Below are 24,832 nucleotides of genomic sequence, written 5' to 3' on the forward strand. Positions count from 1 at the left end.
GTAAGGAAGGTGCTCAGCAAAGTAACGAAAAACTGATTGATGAGCAAAGGCCATTTGTTCAACTTGTCCCAATTAAGTTCCTTGGTTAGGTCAATCTCAAAATGAGGACTAATTTGCCTCCCTCCAGTCCGTTGCTAATTCGTTGATAAATTATGGACTCATTCATTGATAAATTATTGTTAAATTGTGGCTCAAGAAGCATGTTAGTGAATGAAACTTGGATAAAACTCTCACCCACTTCCCCAAAACTCTCAGACCTAATACCACTTTGCATTATGTTAACTCCTTCAATTAAAGCCTTTCATCCATCTTCAAAGTCCTACTATCTTTGCAGAGGCACTTAGAACTTCGAGTGCCGCGGTCTCCGGGGAGGAGGCGGCCGCTCCAGACATTCCAAGCCGCTGAGGAGTGTTCACCCGACGCCGGAGTTCCAGCTTTCTGGCAAGAGGGCCTGATAACATCGGACTGGCTGTGGAGGCCAGAAATGGGCCCCGACCTCGGGTGATCACAGAGGAAGAGGACTAAACTTTCTGGTGCCTTTCCCCACACTGGAAAATTTTGATTCTATTGTGGGGGGACGTTCATGTTGAATTCTATAATGTGTTGTGTCAATTTTCTTATTTTTAATTTTTCTATGGATGTACGGAAACTTAATTATTTATTTTATGTAAAGCACTTTGGTTTCAACGCGAGTTGATTTAAACGTGCTATATAAATAAAATGTACTTACTTACTCTGATAACGTAGGGAATTTGGGGTTAATCCTGAGACCATGGTCAATCTTTGCTTTTCCTTTTTTACTTCAAAGTTGCACTTGATAACTCTCCTGGGGATCTAATTTACCAATTGCCACTCACACAGACCGCAGTCACCAAGCCCGATTTCAGCCAAAATTCAGTCCAGGGTCTGTGTAGACCTAGTAATTTTGATATGGTACTCCTCATGTGAGATATAAAACAGTAGATTAATTAAATTTGTGATGTGCAGCAGCTTATTTTAACAAGCGGTTTAAAAGTTTTGTCCATTTCGCTTTGCTGTTTGCAACACAGGGCCCCAACCGAGACAGCATGAGCAATGACTCAGTCTGAAGAAGGGTTTCGGCCCGAAACGTTACCTATCTCCTTCGCTCCATAGATGCTGCTGCACCCGCTGAGTTTCTCCAGCATTTTTGCGTACCCTGAGCAATGACTCAGCTGTGCTCAATCTGCCACCTTGTGGCTGTACCGAAGTCTTGCTCTACCTCTAGCTACATGATACTGTGTTGGATCTACCATACATAATTAAGCAATTTGGCCCAAACACTCTATGCCAATATTTATGCGACACTACAGTCTCACTGATCTTCTTCATCTCAATTTATCAGTATAATCCTCTTTACACTTTTCTGTCAAATGTCTTTTTTCTTTCTCACATTAAATTTGCCATTTGTTGTGACAGAGAATGCAACAATCTCACTAACCTCTGGGTAGAGATTTTTCTGCTTTCACAGCTGAGATAGTGTGGTTCCCAGAGAATGTTGAACATTCACCAGGCTATACGTTCAACTTGCACGAAAGCTGTTGTGCAGCAGGTCGATCAGCTGCCTTCTACCTTATCCATCCTATTTGCATTACTCCTTTGCATTCCCTGCCACATTAAACCACTGTCTGGCCTATACTTGAGCATAAAATATCCTGAATAACTACTTTGGAGAAGAACAGGTATCCATACCAAGTGCCCACCTATTTTGGAACACCCAGCAAATGTGAATAACACTGCAGAACCACAGAATAGAGAGGAGGCAGTTGTCTAGAGGAAGAGAAATGTACAGTACAGAAACAGTGCCTTCAGCATATGGCGATCACATTGATCATTAAGCATCCTTTGCAATGATGTGTAGGAATTGCAGATGCTGGTTTACACCAAAGATAGACACAAAAAGCTGGAGTAACTCAGCGAGTCAGGCAGGATCTCTGGAGAAAAGGAATAGGTAACATTTTGAGTCGAGACCCAGTCTGAAGAAGCGTCTCGACCTGAAACGTCACGTATTCCTCGTCTCCGGAGATGCTGAGTTTCTTCAGTTTTTTGTGTTTATCTTTAACACTGATCCCGCCCACTGATGACCCCCATTTTTATTCTCCCCACATTCTCACAGATTCTACCACTACACACTACAGACAATTTACAGTGGCCAATTAACCCACTGCCCCGCACGTCTTGTGATGTGGGTGGAAACTCACTGGGAGATTATGTAAATTCCACACAGACAGCACCCAAGGTCAGGATTGAACCTGTGGCGCTGTGAGGCATCAGCTCGAATAGCTGTGCCACTGGTCCACTAATCATTTCCCTTCAGGACACACATATCGGACAGGCCAGTTCACAACCAAAACTGAAAATAATTCCTGCGTCAAAAGCAGTTTCAAAACAAATTGAATCAATAGAAACATAGCTGAGAGAGTAATCTATTTATTTTATGCAAAAAAGATTTACATCCATGATACATTATTTATTGCATAACAGATTATCAATATTATGCCCACTAAATCTACACAACAAATGCAGAAACAAATATCATTATGGTTGAAAAAATACTGAAATATTCAGTTTAAATAGTAATCCTCAAAATTAATAAATTAGTTCTAATTAACAGAATTATATGACATTATTTAAGATAATTTTTATATTTTAAAAATATATTTCCAAATTCTTTTGGTGTGAATTAACAACTAGTAAACACAATGCTACAAAGAGAACAGGCAAGGCCAAGAAGATAGATTTGCTCCTGAATTGTGCTGCGGATACCAAGGCAAAGGAAATCTGTGCACCGTGGGTCTAAGTCACAGTGACAGAACAATAGGCAAGATCTGTCAGCAAAGATCCACACACTGTCATAACAAGCCAATCTTTCAGTGGCATTGGTTGAGGGAGGAATGTTACCTAGGACACAGTGAACGATGGCCCAATAACACACCTTTAATGGGGAAAAAGATTGGGCTTGGTGCAATACACATCCACCGCCTAACTAATCGTAAGTTTTCCCTATCATTTCTACCCTATACACATGTATATGCACATGCACATTCATGCAAAGGCACTTGAAGTGTGTCATATACATATAAAGGCTAATTTTATGAAGATGTTTCCTAAGCAAGCAGCCATGCTGGGCGGTTTTCCCTCGTGACAGATTCAACTCCTTTGTACTACAACTCTATCTCTGATCTGTGTTCCATCCTGCAAAGCTCCACGCTGTTGTAAAACATTGCTTGGAACAAAATTGTTTCCAACTGCGGTCATCTCACTTTGGGCTAGGGATTGAGTACAGGAGTCTGGAAGTCATGGTGCAGCTTTTTGGACTTTGGTTAGGCCGTATTTGGAATATTGTGCGCAGTTCTCGTTGCCCCGATGTGGAGGCTTGGGAAAGGATGCAGAGGTTTACCAGAATTATACTTGGAGTAGGGATATTAGCCAGAGAGGTTGGAAAGACTTGAATTGTTTTCTCTGGAATCCCAGAGGCTGTGGGTAACCCTGAGAGAGGTATATAAAATGATCAGAAGCATAGATGAGGTACCTTTTTTCTAGGATGGAAATATCAAATACTGGAGGGCATAGCTTTAAGATGAGAGGAGAAAGTGAGATGTGACAAGTATTTTGACACAGAGGGTGGCGAGTGCCTTGAATATGCTGCCGAGGGTGATGGTGGAGGCAGGTATAATGGCATTGAAGAGACTTTGGATAGGCACGTAGGTATGCAGGGAATGCTGCAATATAGGTTATGTGTAGGCAGCTAAGAGTTGGTCTTGGCATCATGTTGTACACACACATTGTGGGCATCCTGTGTTGTACTATTGTATGTTCTATGAAGGATTTCAACAACATATTGGTGAGAAGGTAGCTGAGCCAAGGGGTCCAGACATCACTTGGTGCACATTCACTTTAAAAATTCAAGCACAGTTTGTATCATTTGATATTTTAGATCGAGGCGAGTTTAATCATTTTTGTGCAGTGGTTACAACTGCACTATTGCTACAATCAAACCTAATGGATGTCTGGCAGTGATGAGGTTTCTCGACAAACCAAATTTTTGTTTTGTCAGGTGAAGGAAGTAAAAATATGATCATCGGGTCATCCTATCCCAAGGGATTTGGTGATTTGGAGTAAAGAAGAAATTTAGATTATTGAGAATCCCCTCTTTCAATATTTTTTTCATTGTTTGGAAACTGACAACTGTTGGGACCGGGCTCCAAAATGGTTTACTGATTCATAAAGAATCATCTCAATTTCAGGCGAGTATCTGTAAACATTTGTTACACATTGGATAGCATTAATTTTCCCAAACATCACTTAAACAATTTGTCACAATAATCAAGATATTTTCAGAATCGCCACTCCTATAACAAATAAAGGATCTAAGTCTAAGTCTGTCCTAAACTTCTTCCACTATTTCCATGAATAATTATAGTCAGCTCAAATTAGTTGAGGTTGTTTCAAGAGAGGTGCTAAACTGAAACAGTTAGCATAAGTCATTATCTCCATTAAAGCCCCATGCCCTTGACTGTGGTAAGTATTCAGTTTAATACACTAACATTATATGCTCCATTTCTGTAGCTATTAACTCAATATTGTCAGCATTGGTATCATTTAGCTCCTCCCAGCAGAGTGTGATGTTGGGGCCAACACTAACATTGTGTGTTGGTTACAGGAGAAACTCAGAGAGCATCTATGGAGCGAAAATAGCAACGTTTCGAAACCGAAGGGTTTCGGCCCGAAACGTAAAATCTACCCGCTGAGTTTCTCCCTTTTTTGTGTAACCTTCGATTCTCCAGCTGCATTTCCCTCTTAAACACTAACATTGTGTGGTCAGGTAGAGAACAAATTAGCTGTTTGCAAGAGAAGTGAATAAAATCTACATTTTCCCCCCTTTCGCATTACAGCTTTAAAACAAAACTTAGCAACCCTGGTAAGGATATATACGATGCATCTAAGGTCACAAATCCTATGTTATTGGCCTTCCTTTCTCCACTCAAATCATTCAAAGCAGATTTATAAAAAGTTAACTGCACCATCTCTAGGTGCTGCGACATGTTGATACACACACAACCTTTAGTCACAAAAGGACAACCTCACTCTCATTCTTTGGGAGCTTAGGCAGAACCAACTCTCATTTCGAACAACACAACTCATTTCTGTGTCAATGGGGTACTCCCTGTCGATCAGGTGGGACGGAGAAATGGGGTGCCTCATCCCAGCTTCAGCAGAAAGAGAAATACTAAGGCTGCAGCATCTGCTCATACACATGCTGATTCTTGGGCTTTCTAACATGGCTGCTTCAATTCAGAGTGTGGCCAAGTACAATAAGATCATTGTCATTATCAGGATTTTAGTTTGGCAGTGTTTGTTTAGCATTGTGTTGTTTGCTGAATCAACTCAATTTGTTTAAATTAATTTTTCCAGTTCTCGCCAAGAATCAGTATCAATGTTTTTTCTTGCTGCACCAATGCCATCACATCTGGTGTACCCCAAAGATCTGTCCTTGTCTCCCTTCTATATCTTACCACAAAACCCTGTGCAGTTTCCACATGTGCACTGACAATACCCAGCTTAACCTCACCAGTGCTTTCCTCTCCACTCTCTCTAAATTGTAAGATCGCTTGTCTGACTCCAGATATTTCTTATACCAAATAGCAGAAGGACTAAAGCTGGCTCCTTCAGCCCCTTGCTATGCATCATTGTCAAGGACAGTGACTTCATCCTTACCCTGGCAACAATCAGAACCCGAGCAGACTGTTTGCAACCTTGGTATTGTATTTGACCTCAGAAAGGAGTACTAGGTCATATCTTCCTGCCATCATATCTGCAAAGCATTACCCAAATATTCCCCTACCTGAACTCAGCTGCTATGGCTGAGACCCTTATCTGCCTTTCTTACTTCTAGACCTACCTATTCTAGGGTGGCCTCCCTGGCTCTGAAAAACTGAGGCCATCCAATTACAAAAGCTTGTCTTGCAGCCCACACCAAGTCTTGTTCACCCCTCACCCTTGTGCTTGTTGACCTATACTGGCTCCTGCTTAAATGGCCCCATAGTGGTACACTCCCTATGTTACTCATTTCCTCTAGTCTTCAGGAATGTTCATGTCCCTCCAGTTTTAGACTTTTACCCAAATATAAGTGCTGGACCATTGGCAACTGTAGCTCGGCCTTATTACCTTTCCACTTCTCTCTCCATCTTTCTTCCTTTAAGATAATTCTTAAGCCCCACTAAAGTTTTAGACATAGCATTAATATCTTAAAATTAGTTTAATAACACAACTTTGAAATGTGCTTAGCTATATGCAAGTTACATTATAAATGCAAGTTGTTGTTAAGTTGATCAGTGTGTGTTATAATTTCGTACAACGTCAGGCTGTGAATACTTCTGTCCTTCATCACTGATCAGTCAGAGAAGTAGCAGCAATGGCTTCCTGCAAACCTCACACCATAAGAGTCAGCCATGACTACAAATACTTGTGGTCCTATGTGACAGCTAGTGCCATCCCCAAGGTGATTCCCTTAAAACTATCCAAATTGAGGTTGTTTCCTTTAGTCAAAAATCAGCTGGCCATCAAGATGACTGTACCCAGGGTCTAGGTCCAATTATCCTGCTGTTTCTATTGACCCAGCACCATGGTGTTCTGATTTGCAACAACCAGTGAATAGGCTAATTTGTCATCTAGATTCTCCTTTGGTCTGGAGTCCGGGGAACACTGATATTTGTGATCCATAACTGGTCAGAAACGTGAATCTCTCTTTGTTGGTTATGAACCAATTGAAACTTTTGAAGTGAAGATTAATACATTCAGTGAGAGTGCCAGGAGTTCTGAAACTAAGATGGGTACATGGTATGGTCAGACAGGGTGGCCTTGATCTATCCGAATGCCACTGTGAGCCCGAAGGCTGCTTGGCCTACTCTTCTTCTAATACTGTGCTTTGATATTCCCACAACTCAAGACTTCCAGGATACATGCTCAATAATAGGGAAAAATGGTGGGATGTAGAATGTGTGCAAGAGACGGATTTACAGCCAGAAGCAGCCAATACTGCTCAAATATTCCAGCCACTGAGATTGAAACCTAGACTGGTGGTGTAAGTAATAGTCAATAACTGTGAGGCAGCTACAAAGCCGTTGTGTTTTGGTTTACTTCAAAGCGCAAGGGTAAATTATTCTAAATATCTAATTCCTTTAGCCACAGAAAATTAGAACTGGCACACAAATTGCTGTCACCATTAAAACTACATATATTATTTCACCTATCTTTCCAATCATCATGGCCCCAGCATTTCCTTCCTCTACTGCTAGGCCCTCCTTGGCTCCCAATCCACCTCCCAGTGTCTCTTCCTTTCCTCAGTTCCTCAGGTAATTAAGCAAACACCAGATCATTTCAGGCACGGTGGTAGCAATCACATTAGGGAAATGGGATGAGGCTGGATCAAGGAGGCCTCGTTGAAGCAATAGGTCAAGTTGTGAGGGTTCAGAGGTCACCCATTCCTCACACCATGTCGGGAGCAAGCAGTTAGGAATGCATCCATTTCGCCCAGTTTAAAGCTTGCGGAGGAGGGAGTATGTGTCTGTGTGTGTGCAGAGGGAATAAGGTATGAATGTGCACACGTAGCAATTGGCTTGTCGTGGGCTTTTTAAGTATCACAACGCTCCATTAATTTTGCAGCTGTCGGTGACACCATCCAGTTTGCATAAACACTATCATTTGCATATCTTGTAAAGACTGAGTTAGTTCCATCGAATCTTGTGATGGGGACAGGGCTGTCTTCAGACCAGCAGGGGTACGAGATGCCTAAAAACGAAAACAGATAATTTTTTCTGCACAAGGGGGAAAGCACAACAAAAAGAAAGAAAGATTCAGGCGCTGACAATTACTCTCACCAAACACGCCACATCTAATTCTGTGCACGAGTCAACATAATGCCCACCGTTAAGGGGCAGAAATATTAAAAAAGTTATAAATAATAAATTAAAGGACAAAAATTAACTGCTGCAGCGGCGATGGCTTTGCCTCTGCTTACACATCTTGAGTGTGTATAAAATCAGGTGGAAATTTATACTTTTTCACATTGCGCCTCAGGGGGTCTGATCTCCAAATGGTGGATTCAGCCATCTCGCATTCTCCCTTTGAGGTTGGTGGGGTGTGAGTTTGTGGTAGTAAATAGAAGACATTGCCTTTTCGTTTTATTACCATAGCTGCTCTCTGAGCCTGGGATAGTTTTACTGTGATCAATAATCTCATCAAATGCCCCAGCTACATGTGGGGGTATGACTTTCTACACTATATATTAGTCTGTTGGGGGAAAAACTCCAATTTCTGCCCTTTGGAGAGGGGGCAGAATACATGCAACAAATCATTGGACACTAATGTGGGCATCTAACTTAAGCAAGCTTTACATTATCACATCCTCGGAACACTGGCCCCGCAGAGACAGAGCACGGTACACTTTGGGTATTCAGAGTGGATCAGATTATATTGGAATCTTTTGTTAATGTTCAGTTTTGAAATGGGGGGAAAAGATGATTCAAGGTCTTACACTGGAATGTGCTCTTCTACATAGAATGTTGTAACGGGGAGGCTGACAGTAAAAGATGTAATAACAGGAATATCTATAATAGAGCTACGTACTGACGATGGGGTTGGTAAGAGTGAACGAGAGCCTTTTACTGTGGGTATGCTGAGCAGCAGAGAAGTCACTAACATTCAGGGCAGCACGGCGAGTTGCTGCCTTACAGCGCCAGAGACCCAAGTTGATCTTGACTACGGGTGCTGTCTGTACGGAGTTTGTACATCCTCCCCATGACCTGTGTGGGTTTTCTCCAGGATCTCTGGTTTCCTCCCACACTCCAGGTTGGTAGGCTAATTGGCTCAGTATAATTATTAATTGTCCCTAGTGTGTGTAGGATAGTGTTCATGTGGGGGGGAATCGCTGGCCAGTACAGACTTGGTAGGCCAAAGGGCCTGTTTCGTGCTGTATCTCTAAACTAAACTAATTCAACTTAATGTCAAACTTGACCTGAGACCAGCTGACTGAATTTCAGTCTGTAAGAATGGAAGATCTAGTCAAGTTTTCCCACCAGGATGGCATTGTGTGTCCTCAAGGGGTAGTGTGTAGTGGAATTTAAATCACTGGACTATCAGACAAACCTTTGGAACATGAAATCAGAAGCACAAATTCAAATTGCATCATAGTAACTGGGAATTTTAATTCAAATATAAAATAAATGTGGAATTTAAAAGGAAACCTTAGACTCTGATGTTAACCATAAAACCATTTGGTTCACTTATGCCCTTCTGCAAAGAAAATCTTCCCTTCTTACCTATTCTCGCCCCACTTGATCCTTTATTGCTTCCTCAATTTAGGATTAATCAGATAATAAATAATGTATAATTGTAATCTCCCCAATAAAGAGAAATTCTTCCATGCAGACTGTCAGCTAACCCATGACTTAAAAGACTCTGTAGAAGGTTCACAGACTGTTCTGAGAATTGAAAAGCCCGAGTTGTGTTATGTTGGAGTTGCATTGCATTGCATTGCATTCTCCGAGGTGTTTAGCCCGAGTGGAGTCTCTTTCTGCTCCCTAATGGTGGTGTCACATTGGCAGTATCCCTCAAATGTTTCACTGGTGTCTACTGCCATTCAGTGGGCTTTGACAAAGCAATTGTGCGTTGGGGGAAAGTATAGTCTAGAAGTGCAGGTAAAACAAACTTGGGGCGAAGATTATGCATTGAAGCAGAACTGCCAACTGCAGCCAATTTGCTGTCGTAGAAACACCCAGGAACCCAGGATCTAAACACAGAGCAATGAATAGCTTGGAGGAATGACATGATCATAAATAAATCAAGAAATGGGTGATGGAAATAACAATCAGTTCTGAATGTTAATTGTCATCCAAATACCGTGATTAAGGAAGTGCTTCTTGATGTAATTTCTTGGGTGTGTATATTTACGTATGCCAGTGATGAGAGTGTGCGTGGACAGTGTAGAGAAAGGCAGAGATATCTATCAGTGGAAATGGAAGCTGCGTTATGTCCTTGACACAGAAGGATGCCTATATGTAGGATCTACTAAGATTAATCACCGAACAATTCTACCAACTGTACAATATAGAATTGACGATGAGAGATATTTTAAGGATTCCCGAAAGCTGCCTAGTCTTCTTCGGTAACCAACAGAGAAAATGCTCAGGTGACTAATTACACCATGTAAATAAAGCCAGGGTTTTCCTTGGCTGACATAGGTAGGTTTCCGCAATGAGTGAGGGGGTGGGCTCCACAATGCATGCACTGAGTCTGAATTCATTGAATCCAGAGAGAAGGAATATTTGTTGGTTTGAGTCAATCCTCTGTCGCCGAATCTTGGAGGCACTGTGTAAACGGGGCCATCGGCTGCAGCAGTGGTTCCTTAAATGAGCTTAGAATCTAGTAAATGCATGTGAAATTCTACCGTAGAGTTTGTTCTCAATCCATGTGGAGGGGAGGGACCGAGGGAGGGGAGCATTATTACAGTCTACCAGTGGCGTCTCTTCTTCAGCCACTCCGTCATCATAGAGCAAGGAGTCTGACGGTGTGGAGGCGGCAAGGTCCAGGTAGTCCTAGAGGTAGAGGCAAAACATTCAAACTTAATGGTTGCCATTGATTCAAAAGACAGAAATGAGGCACATACTAGAGAAAAGGAGAAACACACAGGGGAAGAACATAGTTACAGCAGAGAGATGGAAAATGGGACAGAGAACAGAATTGGAGATGGGAGGCATAAATAAGAGATCAAATAGACAACATTATGGAGGTTGGGAAAGAATAATGAAGATAAAAGATGGATAGGAATATGGACAGATAGATAGAGCAATACAGCTTTGTAGGTTGGAAGGGGGAGCAGGAACCAGAAAGATGACGGAGAACAGACAAAGAGGTAGATCTGCAATCATTTAGGTCAAGAGAAGCAAAAGGTGATAGAAAAGAAAATAGCAAGAGGAGAGCAACGAGAAATGTTGAATTTCAGAGAAGATAGAGATAGAGGGTTTTTTTGTATGACTAAGGGAAAAATAATTTAGTTGTCTCTTCATTGAAGACAATGACAATAAATCAAATCAAATCAAGAGAGAGAAAGATCAGGAGTGAGAAAAATAGAGACGGGGCAAGGAGAGAGCAGAATTAACACGAGAGGGAAAGGAAGTAATAATTATGGGATAATTTAAAACAATTTAAATTCTGATTCAGACTCTCTCTTAACTGAAATCATCCAGCCACTGCCTTGCGCCTTACTTACCTGATTCACTTTATGTCTCATATAATGCCAGTGTGAGTCAGACGAGTGTGAATTTGAACACCACTCTAGAGTCTAAAACACAATATCTAAACTGACACGGTAGTCAAAACTGAGAGAGTGCTGCGCCTTTAGAAATGCCACCTTCTAGATTAAACAGTAAAGTCAACTCTCACAAACCCTCCCAGGGAACAGAAACATGAAAGGACAGATGCAATCAAAAGCTCTTTGGTGTGCTGCTTCATGGAATTTCAGAAATAAATTTGCGAGTACAACTATTACGAAAGTAAGGGGGTTTTGCGGAAGTTAGAGTTTTAGTGAGAATTCGGGTGGAAGTTGGTATAGTTATGGTTCCTATACCGAAGGAAGGGCACATCTGCTTGGACCCAGTACAGCATAGATTAATCTGATTGTTTCCTGGGATGAGTTATATGAGAAGCAATTGAGTGTGGTTGGCCTCACTCAAAGAATGACAGGTGATCTCACGGATACATAAGATTCTGAGAAGTAGCACTATGGATCCCAAGAGGCTGTTAGATTGAGAGATGAAGACATCTCTTTACTAAGGAGATTAGAAATATTTGCAATTTTCTTTCTCCCTATTACTGCCAACTATTCTGTTTATACCTCTGTTTATTTGCTAACACAATTTGTAAAGAATCTACAGACACTGTTCTGGCACTGAGTTCGGGATGTTGCCACTCGAGTTAGTAGATAGACAACAATCTAGCATAAGGCAAACAGAGAATGGGGTTCACTAGGTGGAACATAGATGATGGAACACGCTGGGCATAAGGGATATATTGGGAATTCACTATACGTGAAACAAGTGCACAATTTCCAGAAGGCAAACAAAATATATTTAGGTTTGGGGAAAAGACATAGAACAGATGAATGTTGCAATATCAAGTTCAAGTTCAAGTGAGTTTATTGTCATGTGTCCCTGTACAGGACAATGAAATTCTTGCTTTGATTTATGCAAAATTATGCAAGAGGAAGTATGTGATAATGTTGCAGGCGGGAAGGCTGGAGGCATACAAGTCGTTTGTGAATGCCAATGAGCTGGACAGGTTCCCTCTTAAAGAAGTTTTGAACATTTTAAAGGAAGCTTTTAATCTGATGCTTTTGGAGATTTTCAAAAGCTACAAATTTGTTGTATGAACCAGCAACCAAAGGAATGGTTGGTGAACACACAGTCGGTGGCGAAAAGGTGCACCTTGTTGCTTAAAAATTGGAGGCCATCTTGCTCAAGGCATTTTTCAAAACTGCCAGCTGGGAACAAGCCATAGAAATGGTAATAATATAGGAAGGACCTTCAGATGTTGGTTGTACACCGAAGATAGATGCAAAATGCTGGAATAACTCAACGGGACAGGCACTATCTCTGGAGAGAAGGAATGGGTGATGTTACAGTTCAAGACCCTTCTTGAGACTATTATAGTTTTTTCATAGCATAGACATGGAGAGTTGGAAACCTTGTATATCACAAGAATGGTAAACGTAGGAAGGGCTGTGGAGGCCAAGAGTGGATATTTTTAAGGTAGAAATAGACAAATTCTTGATTAGAAAGGGAGTCAAGGGTTATGGGGAGAAGGCAGGAAAATGGGATTAGGAGGCGGAGATCAGCCATGATTGAATGGCGGAGTAGACTTGATGGGCTGAATGGCCTAATTCTACTCCTATACCTTGTGAACTTGAGGACTGCTCCACACTCACCCGACTCCTCACCATCATCTTCTCCAGTTCTTTGCTGATCTCTGCAAATGTTGGCCGTTTATCCGGCTCTTGTTTCCAGCAATGCAGCATCAAGTTGTACCTGAGAAAGAATTGAAGCAAATCTATATCAGTGTCTGATCGCAGGGAAACTAATGAAATGCAACCCCGACTGCTCTGATGTCACACTCTCTTCTCACCTTCCCCATCCAGTACAGACACTGCCCGTCTGTTAACGTCACCATTTGATGGTGACTCGTTCTTCGTATGATGATTTCCCTGTCAAGCATTGACCAACATTATTCAAATCTGGTCTGACCTATCCAGCACAGGACCACCCTCTCCAGCAATAATTCTTACGGTCTACCACTTTCTCTCCATCCGAACCTGGATGTCTGATCAACAACCCATGTCAACTCTACTCCCATTCTCTTACTGTCCGGACCCGTCCGCTGCTGGCTCAATGATCACCTGGATCTGACATCTACTGCCCATCGCAATTGTCCCTGTCCATCACTGTCCAGACTTCCAATTCAGTGCTGACCACGCATTTTCCATCACTTATTCAATTCCACCTTCCTACCACCAAGTCCAGTCCTAACCCCACCTCAATCCCCGCTGTGTCCAGAGGTGAAGAGGTCTTGGGTTCAGTCTTGGGTCTGATCTCAGCATCAGTCACTGACCATTCCTAACTAATGTGGACTTTCTCTGTGTACTGCTGCCCTTCCAGTAATGTGCTGGCCTGCCTGCACAATTCTGTACTTCCTGATGCTGGAGGGACAGAATCCTTCTGTCTCTCAGTCAGTGCTTACTTTTCCCATCCAACACTGACCTTTCCCATCCAGCCTGGACCTTCCCATCCAGTGCTGACCTTCCTATTGTCTGCTGAGCTTCTTGTCCACCACTGACACTCCTCTGTCCCATGTGCATCTCCTGATCCATACACATTATGGAATGTGAATAGTTGCTGCATAATAATCTGTAAATTCTATCCATTAGTTTCATGCCAATGAAGCCTGACCTACATTTCCTCACTGCAGTTCTCTGGTCTCTCCATCCGGTATCCTGTCTTAAGCAGATTGAAGAGGCGTTCAGGAGCAATTCCGGGATAGGGATTTCCACCCAGTGTCACTATTTCCCAAAGTAGAATGCCAAATGACCACCTGAAGTGTGAAGGAAGGAGAACAACATTAGTATTCCCAGTACTCACAATGTTGGTTGCTGAACATCGTGCCAGAAAAGGCTTGGTTAGTTCAAACAAAGACTAAAAATTATCACCAGTTCAGGATGGTTCTTGATGCAGTTTTGTTCTCTACTGAGTTAGCTGGAATGATCAACAAGAGAAAACCTTCCAGTGGTTTAAGGGAAAGGTCAATAGAGTGAGGCAAGTCAGATAACTATTTTAGTCAACAGGAACAGATGAAACAGAGAAAACGGCCTAGGTTTGTGTTTTTCATTTAATGTAGTAGATCTTGATTCAGTGATAGAGTAAGTGGATTCATAAATAACTAATAAGGGGCAATGGGATTGAAGGCCTTGGCCCTTCTCTTTCTTATCGTTGTCCTTGTTCGTGCCAAGGTTTAGCATTAGTAGTGCATCGGCTGATGAAAGGCGTTTGATCGGTAATATTAACCCGTTTCTTTCTTCACAGATCCCACCTGACCTGCTGAGTTTTCTGTTTTCTCCAACATCAGAGATATTTTGCCTCAGAATAAATTGAGGACCTTGTCTATTTTGATTTTCAACTCCACAAAAACGGTGAGTATGCTCAACTTACACGTCACTTTGCGTTGTGTAGATGTGATCAAACAAAGATTCTATTGCCATCCATTTCACAGGAATTCGACCCTAGAGGCAAGAGAGCCACAAATTAAAAAATCACTCAACTGAAATACAGAGTTTGCCCCATTCAATGGAAAGGCATGGGTCGCTCACTACAGTCATATATATTCACAGGTGATGTTTCTCAGTAGAAAAGAGCTTATTTCCCACAAACAGCTACACATAATCTCTTTCTTGGCGCCCTCAGTCAAGAACATTGATGTACTTTTTCAATTGGTAAAAGACAGAGCAACAAGATGAAAGTAGGTATCTCGAGGAAAATTAACGAGGAATAGGTCAAAAGGCCAAAAGGAATAGGAGTTGAATTAGGCCATTTGGCCCATCAAGTCTACCCCGCCATTCAATCATGGCTAATCTATCTCCTCCTCCTAACCCCATTCTCCTGCCTTCTCCCCATAACCTCTGACGCCTGTACTAATCAATAGCCTGTGGGGTTAGAAACATAGAAACATAGAAATTAGGGGCAGGAGTAGGCCATTCGGCCCTTCGAGCCTGCACCGCCATTCAATATGATCATGGCTGATCATCCAACTCAGTATCCTGTACCTGCCTTCTCTCCATACCCCCTGACCCCCTTAGCCACAAGGGCCACATCTAACTCCCTCTTAAATATAGCCAATGAACTGGCCTCGACTACCCTCTGTGGCAGAGAGTTCCAGAGATTCACCACTCTCTGTGTGAAAAAAGTTCTTCTCATCTCGGTTTTAAAGGATTTCCCCCTTATCCTTAAGCTGTGACCCCTTGTCCTGGACTTCCCCAACATCGGGAGCAATCTTCCTGCATCTAGCCTGTCCAACCCCTTAAGGGTTTCCTCCATCACAGTCATTATCATAAGTCGTTCAGGTGATGAATGTTTATAGAAGGTGCACAATACCTTGCTTCTTTTCACATACGAGTCCTCCTCATACACATCCCTGGAAAGTCCAAAATCAGAGATCTTCATCTTACGACCTTCAGCAACCAAGACATTCCGTGCTGCCAAGTCACGATGAACAAGCTAAGGTATAACAAAGAATATAGGCAGTTAACTATATGGACATCAGATTAAACTGTGAGCTCAGAAGATCGGTTGTGACATCCGTTAATAGGAGACCTTTGTTGTGTGCTGGTGTAGAGTTTTACCATCGATAGCTCAGGTTGCTCACTCACTACCACAAGGTGGCAAATAGCATGCAAATCCCTACTCCAGCAGCAATATCACCAGGATAACATCATTTAAAAAGGCATTTATTTGTTCAGATACATGAATAGGAAAGGCATAGAGACGGGCCAAACACGGACAAATAAGACGAGCTTAGATGGGGCATCTTGTTCAGCATGGACGAGTTGGGCAAAAGGGCCTGTCTCTGTCTGTGTTGTGCGACTATGTGACTATAACTGATTTCATCAGCAAGTTCAGAGTCATTTAGAGGAAGGTTTCACTGATGGCTTAGCAGTTAAGCTGCTTCCCAAAAACACATAAGAAAAGGAAAGAATTATTCCCCCTCCACCAAATATGAGCATCTGGGTGAAGCCAACACAGAGCTCTGAGCCACAATCCCAGTCTCTGCTGGTTGGGACTAGCTACAATGTAGTTCAACCTATGCACTTTCTGATGTTACCTACAGAGCTAAAACTCAGTTGGACTAGTGAGGAATATACCATAAAAAAAGACAGATCTAAATGCATTTTTTAACTTCTTGAAAAGTCATGAGAGTTCAAGTCCCCAATATCAACAGCAAATAGGGTTAAGGTTCACCTTCATTTCAGCTAGGTACTGCATTCCACGGGAGATCTGCCAGGCAAAAGATATCAGGTCTCCCATGGTCAAGGCCCGTTCATCTGGATTATCCAAATAGCTGGAGTTTCGATTGCCTTCACCCAAGTAACTGGGACCGACTTTGCGACTTTCCCTCAGGAAACTTCTCAGTGATCCGTATTTGGCGTACTCCACAATAAGGTAGAGAGGACCTGCCAAAGAAAGAAGCCAGATTTTCCCAGACACATTGTGTCAAGACGTTTTTTCTTAAATTCCCAACTACCCTGTATTTTATGTCCATACTCTTTCCTTTGTTTCATCTTGCCCCAATCTTTAATCTAAATTAATAAACATTTTATTTAAATAAATGGATCATGGATTGAATTTGTTACTGATATCCCCTCTAAGCCCTTTATTTTCTTACCATCCTGACTGCAGGCTCCATATAGTTTGATGATGTGAGGATGGTTCACTTGTTTCAGCAAGTTGAACTCGGATAAAAGGTCTCGTAGTTCACTCTGAGATGCATTTTCTGCCAGACAGAAGCAAAGAGTGTGGTTAATTACAAGATAACTACCATTGTATTTAACTTGTACCCTCAGGCCATAAGTAAACAGCAGCAAACTGCACTTAAAATAAATACTTTTGGAAGTACTTCAGAGAACTGTGATTAAAACGGGATCAAGTAATGCTTAAAGGGCCTGTCCCACTTGGGCGTTGTTTGCTCGTCATTTACGCAACATCATTTACACATCACGACGCGTGCTGTGACATCATTTACGCATCATGCACGCATCGTGATGCGCATGCTGTGCATTATGCGAGCATGGGGCGTGATGAGATGTGGAGGCGTAGGCAGTGACGCACGGTCACGTGCGGTGCCCCAGGATTTTGGGATTCACTAAATCTTCGCGTCCCACCTGCGTGACGCGCAAATGACGCCCAAGTGGGTCAGGCCCTTTATTCAAATACCCCTTCACACCCAGGTATTTCAGCATCACAATCTAGGCTTCCTCTCTGGTACAGCACAGAGGCCATGTTGCACTCTCATAGAAACATAGAAACATAGAAATTAGGTGTAGGAGTAGGCCATTCGGCCCTTCGAGCCTGCACCGCCATTCAATATGATCATGGCTGATCATCCAACTCAGTATCCCGTACCTGCCTTCTCTCCATACCCTCTGATCCCCCTGGCCACAAGGGCCACATCTAACTCCCTCTTAAATATAGCCAATGAACTGGCCTCAACTACCCTCTGTGGCAGAGAGTTCCAGAGATTCACCACTCTCTGTGTGAAAAAAATTCTCCTCATCTCGGTTTTAAAGGATTTCCCCCTCATCCTTAAGCTGTGGCCCCTTGTCCTGGACTTCCCCAACATCGGGAACAATCTTCCTGCATCTAGCCTGTCCAACCCCTTAAGAATTTTGTAAGTTTCTCAATTGCATTATGTTTCAGTAGACTGATTAAATTGAGACCTGTCTTCCATCCAAGGTGGAGATTAAAGATCCTGTGTAATTTTTTGAAGATGCAGGAAATTCTCCCAGTTCCTGATCAATATTTATCCATCAACACCTTTAACAAAAATCTGGTCATTATAGCTGGTTATGTTTAAATTTGCTGTGTCACTGCATTTCTTTGTCTCTGTACTGTACACTGCACAATGACAATTAAAGTTGAATCTGAATCTGAATCTAAATACGCTCCTGCGGTTCCAACATAATCAGTTCAAACTGGGTGTAAATCTCTTTGGCAATCTTAAGGGCTATGAACATTCAAGCCTTTCAGTTATTCACCTGTTGGTCTCCAGATGAGGTTCCAGTTGAGAATGAAATAATGTCTACAAACAGGTCTGCTAATAAATAGAATTAACTGTGAGACTGTGTTGCACCATGGAGTAAAAGCCATTCAGTGTCAGCTGTAGGAGATTACTTTATCTGCACATCACAATGACACTTAGAAGACATTCAGCCTAACCTTTCAACATCTTGACAGCCACAGTGGTGTAGCCTGCTTTGCCCTTGAGTTTGAATGCCGTAGCCTTCACTACTTTCCCAAATTCTCCTTCACCCAGGGTTTTACCCAGGACCAAGTTCTTCCTTGCAAACTCCCACTTGGGATCCTCCTGTCATAGAAAACAATACACAACCACTTAAAATAGCTGAAACATAGGATCCAAGCCCACTCGCATGCATTAATTTCAAGCAATCCATAAACTGAAATATCACCTCACCGATAATATGCGTGAACAATTTAATCCAAAATCAAATCTCCTGCTATCACTTTTCACGTGCCGATGTGGAAATTGTATCTGATATTGAAACGAGTAAATGGAAATCATGTCCTGTATGGAGATGATGCCCTGCTCATATTTGGCAATTATAGACCAGATTCTACTGCTCTATCAACAACAAGATAGTTAACGATCACTGTCGGTGGCCTCCATGAATCTGACAGCAGCTATAGGATTTCAGCATGTGTGTTTAATGCAGGTCAGGAAGTCGCAGTCAGTGATTCAAAGCTCTTCTGCTGTCTCTCTGCCCGAGCAAAAAGACAAAGAAAACCTATCGTTAATTAACATGCACAGCTACTACCATTCCACCTCGAACCTAATATGCCCTGTCAGAAAGGGTTGACTTGAAGCAGACACATGATTTGATTGGGGGTACATACTGGGGCACCTTGCAATAACCTAACATGCAGTCCAGTTTAAAGCATGGTTGGGCTACTTGTGATGGAAGAGGAATTCCTTCAATCAGTTTGTGAATCAGTCGAACTCTGTAGATCAAGCAGGTTGAGTATTTTCAAGGCTAAGATGAATAGGTTTTTGGATTCAGGGAGTCAAGGGATAATGGAACAAAGTAGAAAGTCTGCAGAACTGAAGCACCATCTGACCTAGTCCCACTCCTATCCCATATTGAAGAGCAAAGAAAGGCAGATGCTGGCAGTCTTGAGGAAATAAACAAAGGCTAGAAATTCTCAACAGGTCAGTCTACTGCTGCGGAGAGAGAGAGAGAGAGAGAGAGAGAGAGAGAATTGTAGTTAACTTTCAGATTGAGGGCCTTTCATCAGAACTATTAGAAGTTGTTTTAAGTTGAAGAGAGGAGGAGAGAACAAAGAGAATGTATGTGTTTAAGAAGGAACTGCAGGTGCTGGAAAATCGAAGGTAGACAAAAGTGCTGGAGAAACTCAGCGGGTGCAGTAGCATCTATGGAGCGAAGGTTTCCTTCGCTCCATAGATGCTGCTGCACCCGCTGAGTTTCTCCAGCACTTTTGTCTACCAAAGTGAATGTATGTGATAGGATGGGAACCAAAGGAGACTGAATAACAAATGCTGATGGCTTTGGCTGAGAGGGCGGTGAAATATTGAGCAAATCAGCTGATTTGTTCTGAGGGGTGTAAAGTAAAGGAGGTGACTGAGATCTGAACTGAAATATAAGCAATTCTGAAACTGAGAGATATGGGACACTGCAGTTGCTGTCAGTCTGTAATAAGTAAGAGAAACATTGTTAGGTTAATAATGCGGATACATTAGGACAAAAGTGTGTTTTAGTTGCAGTGAAGGGTGGAGGAAACAAAAGGAATGTGTATTATTGGTTGGAGACTGAGAGAGAACGGAAAGGTACAAATGATTGTGAAGTCAGTGAGCTAATCACAACTGGTTTTAAGTATGTAGGAAAGAACTGGAGATGCTGGTTTACACCGAAAATGGATACAAAATGCTGGAGTAACTCAGCGGGACAGGCAGCATCTCTGGATCGAAGGAATGGGTGATGTTTTGGGTTGAGACCCTTCTTCAGACTCAAGTAAATGTCAATAGAAGCAAGAAACATTGGATGGAGGAGAGAGGGAGAGAAAAGGCTGGTACTCTGAGATACAGAACATTGCAGTGGTTGGAAATCTGAAATAAAACAGTGAAAGCTGAAAATATTCTTGGTGTCAGTCAACATCTATGGAGGGGGGAAAAAACACAATTAGTGTCTCAGGCAAGTCCCCTTTCATCAGAACTGTTTGGTTCTGACACAGGCATTGAGGACTGGTCACCTGAAATTACCAAATTGTCTACCTTCGATTTTCCAGCATCTGCAGATCCTTCTTAAACAAATTACCAAATTGATTGTTGAGTTTTGAAGTGCAAGGTTAGAAGTTGAGATGTTGGGCTTTATTGTAAGTATGTAAGGCAGAGAGAGAGGTCAGATTGGGAGCGCTTTTCCCCTCATCATTTTATACACTACTCAGCCTCCTGCACTCCATGGATTAAAGTCCCAGCTTTCCAAATCTCTCCCCATCACTCAGGCCTTCAGTTCCCGACAACATTCTCATAAATTTTCTCTGCACTCTTTCCAGTTTGATGACATCCTTCCTACACCAGTGTGACCAAAACTGTTGATGATCAACATTTTTTTTATAGCTGTTCTTTGATAAGACTAATCTTTAAAGGGCAGTAGAAAAATGCAATAAAATGGCACTCACTGGTATCTTGAAGGAATCCACGGACATTTGATTTTCCATGGAATCTATAGAAGGTCTTCGGATATTATTGGAGGAGTAGCTGATCGGATAAGCCTGAGCTGGCCTCCTGAAGGTCATTTCTGCCGAAGCGATGGGGGGCTTGGGAGTGGTTTTATGGTATCGATGAATGAAATACGAGGAAAGCAGCACAGACAGGATGAAGGACAACAATACCGCAGCTGCAATAATGGTTTTACACAGATCATCGCAAACCATCTCTGTGAATGAAATGGAACAGAAAACACCATGATGGTTCCACCAGGATGATTAACATAAATGCAACGTTCTACAGATCAATACCAAGCAACATTGAGATGTTTATTTTTTACAGTCTTATCACAAATTTATTACAATGCCCATCTTTCTCCTGGGGCTTCCAACAAACAGCAGCTGCCTCACACCTCCAGCGACCGAGGTACAGTCCCCACCTCTGGTGCTGTCTATGTGGAGTTCATATGTTCACCCTATGGTTGTGTGGGTTTTCCATGGATGCTTTAGTTTCCTTCCATGTCCCGAAAACATGGTGATTTATATATTAATTGGCTTTTGTAGATTGCTCCTAGTGTGTTGGCGAGTGTTAGAATCTGAGGGTAGTTGATGGGAATGGGGGGGGGAGAATATGCTTTGGGGAATAATTAGTAATATATTTGCTCTGAATGCTGGCATAGATTTGGTGGGCTGAATGGCCTTCTTCTATGTCATAAGGAAATAGGTACAGAAAATACTTAGATATGCTTTTCTTGAGGTGAGCTGATGCTAATACCACAGTGTAGTACTGAGGGAGCATTGGCTTGTGGAGGTAACACCCTTTAGACAAGAGGTTAAACTGGAGGCATTTCAACTCAGCATTTCATTGACTCCTCTATGAGTATTCGATCAGTATTGTCGATTGTAAAGTGTGGTGTACCAAGCTGCACCATGCAGCGGGTTAGAACGAGACGCTGTCTTTTGTCATCTTTCATTTGATATATTCATGAATTAAAGCCCCTGCACTCAATAATTCAATTGCATGAATCTCACTACGAACTAGAAGATCAAGGTATACTATGCCCAGAAATTTGGAAAAATGTACCACTTATTGGCCAATATTTAAAAAGAAAAATAAACATACCAACAAACTCATCTTTTTGGCAGATGCATTTGCTGTCTGAGTAGCAGACACAAGTTCCAAAGCCACCTTTAATTCCTCCCAGCTCCCCGGGTTCAAATCCACCGACGACTTTGTCCCATTCTAGACGAATCATTAAAGAGAACACACAAGGCAAGTTAATGGAGGAAATATATTATTGTCACGAGAAATAACTCATTCTCCTCGGTCACTAATTTATCTGGTTTCACAAGTTGACCTCTGTCCATCTTGCCAAGTTTCCGTTCTGGTCTGGAACCCAGAGAGGAAAACATGGCTCAGGGGAGGAACAGGAGATTGTTGTGCAGATTGTGCATGATCCCTCTCTCCCTCCCTCTCCATACATACTTGGTGTGGAGTCAAAGGGGACAAATGATTGTCCCCAAATAGAGAAATATCTAAAATTCAACAGTTACAGGGTGCTTTGAATGAAATAATTTAAAGTTTTGAAGGTATCATCTTCGTTTTAAAATTCCCAAGGGAGTACCAGGAACTGCAAACTATGCAGCATGAAGATCAGGATGACAAAACAAAAAGTGTGAGCAATGGTGCCTTGCACTGAGTATGGGTTTAGAGTCAACACTTTGGTCAGCACAGTTTAAGGGCCTGTCCCACTTAGGAGACCTAAACAGCAACCTCTGGTGACCTTGCCCGCCACCCAAAAACAAATCAAGGTCGAGGTGACCTGCAACCTCCTACCACCTCCCACACATATGTTGAAAACCTTCCTCCACTATGAAGAAAAACGGCTTCGACTAGACCTGCGGCTAAAAAATTATCGATTTTTAAAACGGCAACCTATTTTCAGTCGAGGCCAGTTTTAATCATGATGAAAAAATAGCAGCAATAGCATAGATGAAGCATCGACCACGCAGAAATCACTTTCGACCATTAGGGAGAGTGACCAAAACCTCCGGTGACCTCATGGAAACCTTGGGTGGTGGGCATGGTCACCAGAGGTTGCTGTTTAGGTCTAAGTGGGACAGCTCCAGAGACCCGGGATCAATCAAAGGGATCCAAAGTCTGGACATATCTGAGAAACAGCCAGCTTTATTTACACACACACACACAGCACAATATCTCGATACTATCTGCTCTTTCTGGTGATCTGCTGGGATGCAGAGTATCTGGTTCTGGTTACACACCGACACAGTCCTGCGGACACGTGCCCTTCTTCTGTTCCACCACATCGCAATATCCATCAGGGCAGCTGGAGAGATCTGACGAGCAGGTCGAGTAGTTCTTGGATATTCCTGTAGAAACAAAATGTTTAAGTTTATTATTGCCACATAAAGATTGGATCAAAGCTCTTTCCACTTCTGAAGTTAGGAACGTTTAGAAGTTTGAGGGACATGTCTTTTTGGAGCTTAGACACCAAATGCTGGAGTAACACAGTGGGACAGGCAGCATCTCTGGAGAGAAGGGATGGGTGACGTTTCAGGTTGAGACCCTTCAGACTCTGTAGAAGGTCCTCGACCCAAAACATCACCCATTCCTTCTCTCCAGAGATGCTGCCTGTCCTGCTGAGTTACTCCAGCATTTTGTGTCTATCTTCGAATTAAACCAGCATCTGCAGTTCTTTCCTATACTATCTTCCCAATCATTGCTGAACTGTGAAAACATTAGATACATTTCAATCTTAATACTGATGTGTATCCAGTTCACTCATTCAGAAGCCAGTATTATATACAAGCACAACATAAAAAAGCATAATGCATGGAATTATTACTGATTTTATTTTTACCTTTTTCATAGCCCTGTCGCCACTGACATCTCCCATTTAATGTTCCAAGTCCACCACACTCCTCGCATTCTGAGCGCTGCTTGTTTGTTGCACAGATTTTGGGGCAATTACTATTTCTGTCCTTGTCTAAGGAGAAGAAACACGTGTTAATTCTGATCGTTTCAGCCTTGATTCACTCCACACTCCACCTGTACGTGGATAAATAGCTTCCTGTCGGGTTGCAGCCAGAGAGTCAGAGTGGGCCATCATACATCCACGGCCCTCAGCCTCAGTACCGGCTCTCCACAGGGCTGCGTACTGAGCCCCCTGCTCTACACCATCTACACACATGACTGCACCCCCGCCCACCACAGCAACACCATTGTCAAATTTGCGGATGACACTACGGTGGTGGGACTCATCTCCGGGGGGGACGAGTACGCCTACCGGGATGAGGTGGAGCAGCTGACGGTGTGGTGTGAAGAAAATAACCTGCTCCTCAACACCTTAAAGACAAAGGAAGTAATAATAGACTTCAGGAAGAACAAAACAGACATGGTACCATTGACTATCAGAGGGGACTGTGTAGAGAGGGTGGCGGATTTCCGCTTCCTGGGAATCCATATTGAGGAGGACCTGACGTGGAGCGTGAACACCACTGCGCTGCTGAAAAAGGTCCAGCAGAGACTGCACTTCCTGAGGGTGCTCAGGAAGAATAACATCACTCAGAGACTGCTGCTGTCCTTTTATCGGTGCTCCATTGAGAGCATACTAACATACTGTGTATGCGTGTGGTACACCAGCTGCACAGCGGCTCAGAGGAAAGCGCTCCAGAGGGCCATTGACAACGCCCTTACCTTGGAGGACTTACACAGTTCCCGCTGCACCAAAAAAACC

At 42.6% G+C, this 24,832-nt stretch overlaps 1 protein-coding gene across 1 annotated transcript in view; it reads right to left on the reverse strand.

Annotated features, from left to right (window-relative positions):
• Positions 1–4,808: 4,808 nt before the first annotated feature.
• Positions 4,809–24,832, reverse strand: part of ret (ret proto-oncogene receptor tyrosine kinase) — a 72,375-nt gene continuing 52,351 nt past the window's right edge. Inside the window, exons 8-20 of the mRNA XM_055661721.1 lie at positions 23,957–24,082; positions 23,358–23,465; positions 22,198–22,317; positions 21,048–21,304; positions 18,552–18,699; positions 17,002–17,109; positions 16,578–16,789; positions 15,714–15,836; positions 14,775–14,845; positions 14,023–14,160; positions 13,001–13,100; positions 10,466–10,613; positions 4,809–7,809 (exon numbers count right to left, since the gene is read on the reverse strand). Of these exons, the coding sequence (XP_055517696.1) occupies positions 7,652–7,809; positions 10,466–10,613; positions 13,001–13,100; positions 14,023–14,160; positions 14,775–14,845; positions 15,714–15,836; positions 16,578–16,789; positions 17,002–17,109; positions 18,552–18,699; positions 21,048–21,304; positions 22,198–22,317; positions 23,358–23,465; positions 23,957–24,082 (1,817 nt within the window). The 3' untranslated portion in view covers positions 4,809–7,651. The remainder of the gene's footprint in view (positions 7,810–10,465; positions 10,614–13,000; positions 13,101–14,022; positions 14,161–14,774; positions 14,846–15,713; positions 15,837–16,577; positions 16,790–17,001; positions 17,110–18,551; positions 18,700–21,047; positions 21,305–22,197; positions 22,318–23,357; positions 23,466–23,956; positions 24,083–24,832) is intronic.

The sequence above is a fragment of the Leucoraja erinacea genome, chromosome 34 (genome assembly GCF_028641065.1).
Source record: "Leucoraja erinacea ecotype New England chromosome 34, Leri_hhj_1, whole genome shotgun sequence".
Lineage (NCBI taxonomy): Eukaryota > Metazoa > Chordata > Chondrichthyes > Rajiformes > Rajidae > Leucoraja > Leucoraja erinaceus.